Source organism: Sylvia atricapilla, chromosome 2 (genome assembly GCF_009819655.1).
Source record: "Sylvia atricapilla isolate bSylAtr1 chromosome 2, bSylAtr1.pri, whole genome shotgun sequence".
Taxonomy (NCBI): Eukaryota; Metazoa; Chordata; class Aves; order Passeriformes; family Sylviidae; genus Sylvia; species Sylvia atricapilla.
Window position 1 is genome coordinate 8716276 of NC_089141.1, and position 12643 is coordinate 8728918.

Below are 12643 nucleotides of genomic sequence, written 5' to 3' on the forward strand. Positions count from 1 at the left end.
CCTTCACAGCCAGAGATGGAGAGCTAGCACCTCCCATTTTCAATGTAAGGAATAGAATCCCAGAATGGTTTGGGTGGGGAAGGACCTTAGAGCTCATCCTGTGCCACCCCCTGACACAGGCAGGGACACCTTCCACCATCTCAGGGTGCTCCAAGCACCCTGGCCTTGGGCATTTCCAGGGATCCAGGGACAGCCACAGCTTCTCTGGGCACCCTGTGCCAGGGCCTCTCCACCCTCACAGTCATTAATTCCTTCCTAACATCTAACACCCCTAAAATATTCAGTACTCCGAAGCCACACCACAAGAGCAGGTGCCTGATGCTATTTGCTGTCACTGAGGTGAAGGAAAGCAGTCTGTTTGCTCCCAAAATCAGGAAACCAGGTGTGCTTGGAAAACACACCACTGGCATGTTGTTTCAGAGATGACCAGCTAAAATACACCTCCTCCCGTTTTCCTGTCATTGCCCAATGTGCAGGAAGAGATGGTGTTAAGATGTGTGTAGCTATCCCAGTGACCTTCCTAAAAATGAACTTCCAGCTGTGGCAAAGGTTTAACACCAGTTCTTGCTCCGTTTCTCCAGGCTGAGCCTTTCCCAGCTCCCTCAGCTGCTCCTGGTGCTCCTTCCCTAGCTCCCTTGCTCTTTTTTGAACATCAGACCTTTGATCCGTCTCACAGGCAGTTTCTGATTGCCAGTTTTATCCTCCTGCATAGTTTCCAGAGCACACATCTGAAATGTCATATTTACACCATTCCTCACCCCAGGAACAGGCTCAGGTCAGTGCCCATCCCAGGTTTCTCCCTCCCTGCCTCTCAGACTCCAAGTGTCTGGTGCTCAGCCAGGAAGCACACATGTTCCACGGGGAAGATGCAAGAGGACAGGGGACTCGTGCACCGAGGATCACGCTTCACTCTTCTTTTTATAAGAATGGCAGTGGCACTGAAACCAGCCGAGGATTATTCCGTGCCTGTGTGCCAGGGGCTGGACTAAAGCAGATTCATGAGTATGTTATAGGTCATGGTGGGGGGCATGGCCTCTTCCAAGGTCAAAGAATTCCAGTCTTGGAGGCAGAGAATGTTTCAGAACTGTGACTCAGCAAGTTTGCCAGCAGTTTTGTTTGGGCACAGGGATGCAGGGAGGAAAAACACATCTGTGTTAACAAGCTACAACATACCCTGGCAGTGGCATTGCACCTTCTCCTGCTTTCCAGGCAGGAAATCAGGAAGATCCAGCAGATCAAGAACAAACAACACAGCCAAGAAATGATGTTTTGGCTGTTGCTGCCATTAGCATTTTTAGAACATATAAAGACTGCTGTTGTGAATCTGTCCAAGGCTGTGTTATTTCTAATTCACACTGAAGGTAAGTCTAAGTATACACAAATATGAATTACTCTGAGTAAAACTGCTTTCCACCTAAATTTCTTATCCTTTTGGAATATTCCTAGAGGTGAGGAGGAAAAAAAAAATCACCGTATTTGGAGAAGGACTTCAGCCAAGGGCCTGGAGTGCCAGGACAAGGGGGGAGAGTTAGATAGGATATTGTGAAGGAATTGCTCCCTGTGATGGTGGTGAGGGCCTGGCACAGGGTGCCCAGAGAAGGTGTGGCTGCCCCTGGATTGTTGGAAGTGTCCAAGGCCAGGCTAGACAGGACTGGGAGCACCCTGAGATGGTGGAAGATGTCCCTGCCTATGGCAGGGGGTGGAACAAGAGGATCTTTGAGGTTCTTTACCACCCAAACCATTCTGGGATTCTGGCATTTTACAGGAAAACTTATTGACACTCAGATTTTTCAAACCTATCCTCTAGCCCCCGCTCAGAGCAGGAGAGCAGTGTGGAAGACAAGAGCTGGGAAGGACCTCAGGAATGGGAAGTGTTAGTTTGATGTAATGGAGAAAAGAAGTAAAAAACAAAGAGGTTTTGCGAGGCTCTATAGAACTCTGATCCCTGGAAGGTGGTCAGAGCATCCACACTGAGCCTGAGCTGCTGCAGCACCTACTCAGGGCCCCATGTCCTCACAGCAGGAGCTGAGACAACGTTTCTGTCTCAAATGCCACCAGCTCCTTTGCTGTGACTGCCCAGCTCCATGCCTCACCACTGCTTTGTCATTCCAGGAAGGAAGGCAGGGAAAGCAGGGAGTCAGACAAGCCAGGGAGAGGTGGCAGGAGCACACTAGGAAGGCCATGAGAGACATTTCCAAGCTGCCAAGTGAGTGAGGGCTCTGGTGGTGTCCAGAGGACGGCTCAGATTTCAGCCTTGCTGTCATGCTTGGTGTTTGCTGACCTGTGCAGAACCAAACCAAGTCCAGATTTAGAAGCTGATGTTCCAAAGGCCAGTTAAAACCAAAACTATGAGGAAGCATTTTTTTTCTGTACTCTGTGTATTGGTAGCAGTGAAAATCTGGTCCTTCAGAGAGAGAATCTGATGCACAAGGCATAACCAAATCCTGTCTCAGCAACACTACAGGTGCTGCAGCGAAGGATTAGTGCCTGCTAATTCTCAAGTTAAGTGCTTTAAGATCAAAATATCCAAATATTGCCTTGCTAAAATTTTACCTAATTAGTAATATTTGGCTAATTATTAGTAATAAGTGGCTGTAGTTCCAGCCACTCAGCTCAGAGCTGAAGAGAGAGGAGATTCAAGTAAAGCTGGTATTAGTATTAAACTGCAGGTTTCTATGATTTCAGAGCTATTAGAGCCTGTCTGAGTCTGTTTTGAGTCAGGCAAGCTGTTCCCAGTGACATACATGTTCCTTAAAGTGTTTGTTTCCTAGGTGATATGGAGAGGAACACGGTCATCACCTTATCTGGGAGTGGTAAACAAACAGTAAACAAAGAGTCCAGCTGCTGCACACCCACATCCACATCAACATCCGCAGCAGAGCTGGGGCTGGAAAAGGATCATGGAATTCCAGAATGGTTTGGGTGGGCAGGCACCTTAAAGCTCATCTCATTTCAACCTCTGCCACAGGCAGGGACACCTTCCACTGTCCCAGGTGGCTCCAAGCCCCATCCAACTTGGCCTGGAACATTTCTAGGGATGGAGCAGCCACAGCTTCTCTGGGCACCCTGTGTCAGGGTCTGCCCACCCTCACAGGGAAGAATTTCTTCCCAATATCTGAGCTAAATCTCCTCTCTTTTAGTTTAAAACTGTTTCTCCTTTTCCCATCACTATCTGCCTGTGTAAAATGTCATCCTCTCCCTTTTTTATAACCCCTCTTTATGAAATGAAAATAAGATAAATATGTAGATATTGAAACAACCAAGTCAACAAAACTCTCGCAGTAAATACATCTTTATGAACATAAAAAAAGCAAAACCTCAGCAATCCACAGCTGTGGTGCAGGAGGAACAATCACTCAAGTTATTCTACTATTCCCTGGGTCACAGAACGATTACAATTTACCTCTCCAGAAACCCCTTTCTGCTGCAAACTCTCTCATTTCATCCTGATCTAAAAGAGATAATTTGAAGCCATAATTACAGGTTAGAACTCCTCAGAATTAGGCATGTCACCTCATATTAAAACACAAAGAAGTGTGGAGTGAGAACCTGCCACTTCCACTGACCCTGATGGAGTAGCATTTTCTGAGCATAATGAACAACTGGTTGATATAAAGGCACAAGGATCACAGACAACACAGCTGTGGATGTTAAAAACCATCTTCACAGAGAGAAGAGGTGTTGGGAAGATTCCCCTTGACATGATTTGGAAGCCATCACATCTAAGCAGGCAGACAAAAGAAGGGAGAAGTTTTGTTCCTGCTTTCAGGAATGGACTAAGTTGGACAATAAAGGCAAGGACATCCCATACTTACTTTTGGAGACATGGAAGGATGAGAAGTGCTGAGCAGTCTCATGGAGACTTCCATCTCCTGGGGTGGAAGGAAGAAGTTTGGAACAACAACAGGATCAGATCTGAGCAGAACTGTTAAGGAACAACCATTCGCAGTATGCAGTTGCGCAGAGGTTGAGATATGGAAAAAGCTTCACCTGTTGGCAGATCCCAAATAGTAAATTTCATCTGTTTTAATCAATATTCCATTGTTCTGAACACTTGGTTCTCTCACCTGGGCTCGCAGAGCATGGGACACTGACTTGCCTTAAAACAATACCTCACAGATTTGTAGAGGACTTCATCCTGCAAGAATTCCAACACTTAATCCAAGATTTTTAATTTGTACAAGAAACATTAGGAAGTATTTTTAAAGTAAAATAAAGCATGTGTCTTTTAATACAGGAGAAGCACAAGAGCTCTAACTCATGGGGGAAAATAACACAGAGAGAAAATGCAAGAAGGCATGGTGGAACTACCCAAAATGAAGTGACTCTAACAAATCACAAAATGTATGGACTATTAGTTTCAAGAAAGTCATCACTACCTTGTGTGAAACGGTGTAAGGGGGCCCTCCAACACCTTCCCAGATCACCAGTTTTAGATTCATTTCCCAGGGAAGAGCTTCACATAGCAAATTTCTCTGTCCTGAGGCCAGGGAGATTCTAACTAAAGAGAAGAGTGAAAGAAGTTTTTGTGTAAAGGATACAAAATGATTTTTGGTTTGATGGGGTTTTCTGAGCCTTCCACTGCGTCTTCACTGCTGTCATCAGGGAAGCTCTCACTATTTCTTTCTGAGCCAGCTTGGGCTGACACACTCTGAATACAGTTCTCATCAGAACCACTTCCCTCCTTGCCTTGATGATCTTCACTTACAACCTCAGCATTTGCCTCCTCCTCTCTCTCAGTGGTTTTCTGATCAGTGAAACCCATGTCTTCTGGGAATGGCAGCAGCTCCTTGGAGCCTGCATGGAACTCTACACTTTTCTTCCTGGGTTCAGTGCTCAGTGCTCTGTTCCAGAGGCTCTGTCCAGCAGGCAGCAGTGGCTCCTTCTCTGCTGCTCCTGCGCTGCTGCTGCAGGTCTGGGAGTCTCCTGCTGCTCCCCAGGGCCGGTTCCCACCTGTGTGGGGGCTCAGGGGCGGGCTCAGGGTGCTAAGCACACTCTGGCTGTCCCCTTGTAAGGTGCTGGACAAGGTGCTGCTGTTCCCTCTTCGGAAACAACCTATATCTATGGAGTGCTGATCTTCGTGCCTGGGGTCCAGAGGATGCTGCTCAGCCCCCTGCCCTGTTTCAGAGATCACACTGGACCAGGGGCTCGTCCTGTCTGTTATGGTTGTTATTTCATTAAGAGTTCGTGGTTCTATAACATCTTCTTCATATTCTTCTTCACTGTGTGGCTGGATGGCAAGAGCACCCTCGTTGTCCTGGATATAACCCACTGGATGCTCATCTTCAGGGACAATGGGGCCTAGAAGTTGGTGCAACATGTGTCTGTCAAACACAGACCTCCCAGCACTGCACGGCTGCTGCAGGTCACTCGAAACGCCGAGTGCATCTGACTCCAGCTGGCCCTCAGGAACTTCAGGTCTGGCTCCTTCCTCCTTCCAGCTGGGTACATCCACACCACCCAGCCTCCTGCTGCTGTCTTGATGTACATTAGAAGCCTCTTTGCTATATTTACTTATAGTCTGCAGGTCTGGTTAACAAAAAACAACATCAGTAAATGCATGGAGAAACAATCCAGCTTAAATCTGATTTATTTGGGGTTTTGGCAGAAAGTCCTAGATGTAAGGATGGTTGGGAGCTAAACATGCAGCACTTTGCAAACACTGCTGATGTGAGCATGTTCAGCTCTGTTTCCCACTGACAAGGCCAGAAGAACAGAAACATTAAGGAAAAACCAGAAGCATCAGGGATGAAACTAAATGGGAACCTTCACAAATCCTTTAAGAAGCCACAATCACTTAGTTTTGCTTCCCAGTGAGCAGACCCTATCCATTGCTTGCATCCTCTGAGAAATGAGTTCACCAGTACAAGGTGAAGTGGCCAACTACTTTAAGGCAAGTCCTGCTTCAAGGGAATGGTGGGGGACATTTGGAAAAGGAGGAGGAAGAATCTGGAACAGATTGTTGAGGAAAACATGTAAAATAGCAGTAAAAACAACTGCTAAGGATGAGAAAGGAAATAAAAAGAGCAAAACCCTGGATAATAAAGAGGGGAAAAACAAGAGAAAATCAAGATGGTGATACAAGAATGGCAAATTCTGGCATAATAGGGATGTGCCCTTCAACTCCAATTCTTGGAAATGCTGCTTCCCTGTAGGAAGCCATGGGCAGAAAAAGCATGGCATAACTTTCCAGCTGGCAGCAACTGTAGCTCTGGGCTCCAGTTTATTCTCTGCTCTGGTAAGTTATTTTAGAAGCATCATCAGGGATTTGATTTCCTTGTCATTTTGCTACTCACAGCAACAACTTACCATTGACTATGCTGCTGACCTGAGACACCAACTGACTAGATTTTTCCAAAAGATGGCAGCCTTTGGGGTCCACTGCTCTGCTCATCGAGCCCTGATGGTCACTGTCCCACTCCTCATGGCTTGGTTTGGATGTGCTGAAGTCAGGAAAAGACCTGGTCAGCTTCTCAGTGAAGTATCTTTGAACCTCATCCAGCTCACTCAAGTTTTTTCTGGAAGCAGTGATAAGAAATTTGGAAAGAGGGTGAAAAACAAGCATGTGGCAGTTGAGTTTAAGTTGAATCATTCTAGTCAACAACATGTAAATGTGCAAATGAAAGATTAAAGGTTTTTATTGAAAAGCAGATCAGTAGACAAGTATTGAGGTCGCTCTAAGCAAGAGGATAACACTCCAGAACAAATCTTGACTTAGCTATGACACTTTAGGCTGTAGGCTAGAAAAGAGCTAGTTTTAAACTTACTTCATTCAAGCAGTTGGATTTGAAATTACCTTCTCAAATAAAAGTCATAAAGCCAAGAATATTACATGACTTATGGCTGAGCTTAATAAAAACCAAGCTTGTAGTAGCATGGGAAGGGATGAAACACCTCAGGAAGTCTCTTTCATTCCTGTATTCCTACAGATAATAAACACTATTCTTCTAAATTTATACCTCATTTAAAGCTAGAATCTAGTCAAGTGAACAGTGCTTCTAGCAAAAAGAAAAACATCCTGATGGCAAAGGATATACTGCCCCATGCACCCCAAAAATGCTTACAGGCTTGTCCTTGTACCTATGGAAGTCAACTGAAAGGGATAATTGGCTTCATAACCAACCTGCTTTGTGACAGCAGTACCAGGATGGATAAACCCAAACATTCCCTCCAGATTTGGAAACAGTGCTGCTGCTGTTCCCCTTCAACAGCTCACCACACTGCTGCAGCATTTCATTCCTGTTGTGGAGCTCTCCATCCAGCCCCTGATTTTCCAGCCTCACCTCAACCCACTGTAAATGACACCGGAATCTCTTCATCGCTTGTTGCGCTGTTTCACTTTCTTAGAACTGGATCTGTCCCTTCCAAGCTCTTCTCTGCTAACCTAAGGCCTGGCACTGCCCTGCTGGCCACAGCTCAGCTTTACCTGAGAGCAGTGAGGAGAGCAGCACGTGAGGACAGTGGTGCTGAGTCCAGCCGGGCTGCGCGCCGTGCGTTCCCGTCCGCCTGCTGCAGGGATTCATGGAATCTGCGCACGTTCTGCATGTGCTCCTCGTGCCGAGGCGTCTGTGTGCCAGGGGGGCTGATCCTGCTGAAAACAGGCCTGTGGTTAATACCAAAAACCTCTGGAGGCCTGGAACCTCTGACTCTGCAAAGTCTGCCAACTAAGAATGTCCAATGGCTTGAAATTCACTAAAGAGATGGATGAAACTGGTCTTTCCAAATGTCCACAGGATGTCATCTACTATTTCAGATTTATACTAAAGTCAGGTTAATGGTGGGACTTGTAGGGAGCTTTCCATGCCTGCTGGCAGTTCCCAAGCCAGTTGTTCAGACTCTACAGTGGTGGCCCCCAGTCCCTCTAAACTTCAAAGACACATATAGGAAAAGATCATCTCTGTAGACTAAATAAACAAATCATAAGCTAAAACACTCTCACTCATTTGAAGGGACAGAAAGCAGGAATTACTGCAGGATACCTGACACTCTTACTCCTGTAATATGCAATACTACAGCATCTCATCAGCTGTCATTCATTGGTCATGGAGAGAAGTTAAGGCAAAATCAAGGGGATGCATCAGAAATACTCTATTCTAATTTACACTGACTAAAAATAAAACCAAATACATACACAGCCTTTATTCTTATCAGGGCCTGGAGAAAGTACCTGCCAGTTTTAACAATGGTACCATTTAAATCCTAATTTACAAGGGTGTAGATGAAACAAATCAGGAAGTATCAATGACAAGGAAAACATCTGGGTTGTGTCAAAAGGAACCTGTCTCAGGATTGCTACCTCCTGCATCTCCCTCTCACTGTGAAAGGGAGTGTCCAGTAACTTCTAAGCCCAAACACAGTGGACACAGTTTGACAGTGTGTATCATTTTTCCAGTAGAGTCAATTTGCTTTAGAAAGGTATTTCTGAAACCTGAAAATACTCCAAAAGGTTGTCAGCCTGGACCTACCGCTCTCGAGCAGGAATGTTGACTTCCTTTGACAAGGAATTCAGCATCTGCTTGGACAAGTCTGTAGAATTACTAGGACATGCTGGAAAGCTGACCTTCAGCTAGGATGAAAAGGAAAAAGGAACACTGTACATGAGTCTGTCACAGCAAGAAAATAAGAGAAATTAAGATATTATCCAGCTGATCTAACAAAACCTCAGGCTTTCTAAATAGTTTCAAATTTTCAGATCGTTTCCCAGCACTGAGACAAAGTACTATTTCACAACACTTTTATTTCAGACACTTTTGTTAACTCCCTCCATACTATCAGAGAGTAAAGCGATGGAAAGTAGGATAAAAGCTGCATTACACATCTATAACACACCCCAGAACATCTGGGAAGCCTAGAGAATAAAGAAAAATCCCAGAAAATAGCAAATATTCCAGAAAAAAAGATTCCTGCTCAAGATTCCTTAGAACTGAATCTGTCCAGTTGTCTAACCAATGAAAAGTTAAATCTACTGTATGTTTTTGAGCACCAGCTGTCACCCAAAGCAGCAAACAGAACTATGCCATGCTCCCAGACATCCAAATGCACAGAATATTCTTAAAAAAAATCCCAAACACCCATGAAGCAATAACAGAGTGAAGCCAATGGGGATGCTCATGACTCGGTTGGAGTGTTGTAACTAGCATTGGCCAGCAGCCACCATGGAAACCTGGAGCAGAATTCCTAAGGAATTAGGTGGTTTTGGTGCATTTACACAGACTGGTCCATGAGAGTACAGTGAATTTGTGGTGAAATTGCTCAGGAACCCCGAGTGCTGATTATTAGCAATCCAATGAAGTGTGAGAGGGGAAGAAATGGAAGAACATACAGAAGAACTTTCTGGCTGGCTTCGTGCCCTGGCCTGCCTTTCTTCTTTGAGACTATTGATGTTCTGGAGAGGGGACACGGCCACTTTGATCTGCCCCCGGCACTGCCCGCTGAAGTCGGTGATGTTGTACCATCCACACACCAGCTGGAAGCCAGAAAGGAGAGGAGAAAGATCCACAGATGCAAATCCTATCACTCGCTCCGACTCTGGGGAAGAAGGACACAAAGCACGTATACAGAGACATGAATTGCTTTCAGGAATGCTAAAACACAGCTCCTGAAACGTGGCTTGGAAGTTGAGCCGAGGTCCAGAACAATCCCATCCAATAGGGGGATATTATTTGGATTACCTCGGTTATGTTCAGCTAAAAATGCCCCTGCAGGGCAGGGAGAGGGATTGGCAGGAGAACCACTGTGGACACACAGTACTCTAGATACACAGGAAGTTTATTTCTGAAGCAAAAATCAGACAGCTGAACTTCAATATGTAAAAAGAAAGAAATAGTGTTTGGCTACAACTGGCTGGCCACACTTCCACCACCTGCAGCAACAACGAACAGCACATAAAGGAAGCAGTTAAAAATTTCCTTCAGCAGGAAAATCCAATCTCTAAAGCACTGTCAAAATAAAACCATATAGAATATGGATGAGCCAAACCTTGTAAGATGATTAATGGGGAAAAGGAGGATGCCAAGGACCAGGAAATCAATAGGTATTTATCTCTAGCATTCTTCTAGTACAAGGCAAAAGATGGCATTACAATTCCACTCCCCAATTCACTTAACAGAATGTATTTTCCTTGCATGAAATACAAATAACCTAAGGGAGGGGATGCAGAAAACACACTCCTCTTAATACTGCACTAGAAATTTTACCTGCTTTATGCCACACTTTGAAGACCAAGGTTTGCTGTGGATCCAAGAGAAGCTCTTTGGATAATCTGTTAAGAACAAAACCCATAATATTTTATGCAAAGCAGGAAAAAGCAGTAAAATGCTTCTGAAGTTTCAATGTCATTTTATCTACCCAGACAAATCAGTTTCTTTCTGTACTCATGGGGGAAGGAACAAAACAAACCCCAAAATTACTGAGCCTCAAAGCATAACAAATCTCTACAAAGTTTGGGCTTCTGCTTATTCAACAAGTATTGTCCTCCCCTCCTTCTTCCTGTATATTTAAAAGATGGGACAAAGAAACTGTGAAGGAACAGAAACACAGTTTGTTTCATGATTCAATAACACAGTGATAGCAAAGCACCGGGGTTATAGTTGAAAGCTGTAATGTTTGAATTTCATTCCTGGGGGAAAAAAAAAAAAAAAAAAAAAAAAAAAGAAAAAAAAGAAAAAAAAGGAAGTGTTAAATGTAGAACAGTTCTTAAGTTGTTTAAAGGGATCCAGATATTAGAAACACTGGAGGAGACACAAGAGTGGATCACACGGGTGAGTTCCTGAATACTGCCATGTATGACTTGATCTGCTGAGGTTCCTCAAAGCAGTCAATTAATCTGTTTTAATTTTAGCTCAGATATCCAGGTCTGAGCTAAAAAAACCCCAAATCACACATCCTTTTCACACCTGGCCTGGCTGTCAGATCTGAAGAGTGTCTGTGTGAATCCCCATCTCTCACCTTGCTTGCTGCTGGAAGTCCCAGACTGGTGAGTCTGTATTTTCTATCACTGGAGTGGTTACCGGAGCATCTGCACCAGCAACAGCAAATGATACACAGCTACTGGGGGCTGTTACTTCACGTTCTGTCAAGGGACTTCCTGCAATGATACAGAATTAAATACAGATTTTTTTAAATTAATAACAACAACAACAAAATCTAAAGGGAGTTCAGCAATTAAAACCACACAACTAGCAAAGAAATCCACCACCTAGAATATAATCCTTTTCACTGGTGGAGCTGACAGCACATTATATCTACAATGGAAGCAAATATTACACAAACCTTTTACAGAGCAGAAACTGGAATATTCAAGAAAGAAACAGAAAAACCATTTGCCCAAGATCATCTAAGAAGTCAGAAGTAAAGCTGGGAATAAAGCCCAGGTCCTGAGGACCCTATTCCAGTGCTTGAGCTACTCTCCATGCTGGGCCACCTCTCTAGCAATCATGAAGCATAAAATTTCTTCCTGAAACCAGCTTGTATTTGTTTCAGTGGATCAGCTGCCTCTCAATTAGTTACTTCTAAAAATCCCCTAAAATAAGGAGCTGAAGACAGAAATACTTAAATATTTCTGCAATACTCAAATATTTCTGCAATACTCAAAAGAAACCTCTTTTGTATCATCAAAAACTCTGCAATAACAAAGTTCCATTAGTTTTTCAAAGACTATGAATTCCAGAAGAATCAAGTATCATTATAAAATCCATCTGCAGGGCTCAGAATCTTTAATCTCAGAATACCCTTAAATCATGGCTTGCAGTTAACTCTTAGTTGTGTTATGAGGGGAACAAAAGCTGAGTACAGTGAGCCAGCTTTACAAATTTATTATGTGCTAATTTGCAGGAGTCTGAGACAGGGACGTCTTGGGGTTTAGTTACTCAGTCAATGCTTAACTTGGGAGTTTACCTATTTAGATAATGCTTGCTTTCAGAATTCAGCTGTTCTCTCTAACAGGTAACATTATGTTATTTATATTTTGGATTTTATTCACACAAATAGGCTGAACAGTTCAGCCTCCTGCTTTCCCTGTACTTACACAGTTGTTGGAGTTGCAACACCATGAAGCCAAGTTCAGAATCCATCCCTGCCATTCACTTTGCTGGAGCAGGAACAGATCTCAGAGGAAAACAAAGAAACAGAAAACAAAGAAAGAAAAAAGAAAGACAAGAAAGAAAGAAAGGAAAGAAAGGGTGTGTGTGTGTATGATGTTACCTTTTAAACTTAGATGCATTGCTCTTTCCACAAGGATATTGACAGCAACTGTATTTTCCAGAAACGTCACATCTTCTTCCTGGAGATCACCATTGGTGACACCTGAACTTACTATATCCACTTTCTGCTTGTCAGAGACCTGCTGGCTCAGACCAGGGGATTCCCCTGTGCCTTCATCCTCACTGTAGCTGCATTCCTCAGCACAAGGAAGTCTGGGCAGAGCAGCAGGAGGGGAAGCAAGGCTGACGTGAACACGCACAGCAGCTCCAGCCAGGTCTGCAGCATTGCATCTGAACAGTGGATAAACGCCTGCAGGAGAATTCACAAACGACCAGCAAACTGAGCCAAAGGAAAAGCAGGAGCTTGGAAAACAGCTGGTACAGTTCACTCCTGCAGAGATCTCACATGAGCCCAGCAGAACAAATTTTGATATTCAGTGCAA

At 44.2% G+C, this 12643-nt stretch overlaps 1 protein-coding gene across 1 annotated transcript in view; it reads right to left on the reverse strand.

Moving 5' to 3' along the window:
• C2CD3 (C2 domain containing 3 centriole elongation regulator) overlaps positions 1–12643 on the reverse strand; it is a 37393-nt gene that overhangs the window by 2968 nt on the left and 21782 nt on the right. The window contains exons 24-32 of the mRNA XM_066340731.1: positions 12202–12510; positions 10948–11086; positions 10197–10261; positions 9323–9528; positions 8466–8566; positions 7427–7588; positions 6310–6518; positions 4542–5529; positions 3816–3915 (exon numbers count right to left, since the gene is read on the reverse strand). Of these exons, the coding sequence (XP_066196828.1) occupies positions 3816–3915; positions 4542–5529; positions 6310–6518; positions 7427–7588; positions 8466–8566; positions 9323–9528; positions 10197–10261; positions 10948–11086; positions 12202–12510 (2279 nt within the window). The remainder of the gene's footprint in view (positions 1–3815; positions 3916–4541; positions 5530–6309; positions 6519–7426; positions 7589–8465; positions 8567–9322; positions 9529–10196; positions 10262–10947; positions 11087–12201; positions 12511–12643) is intronic.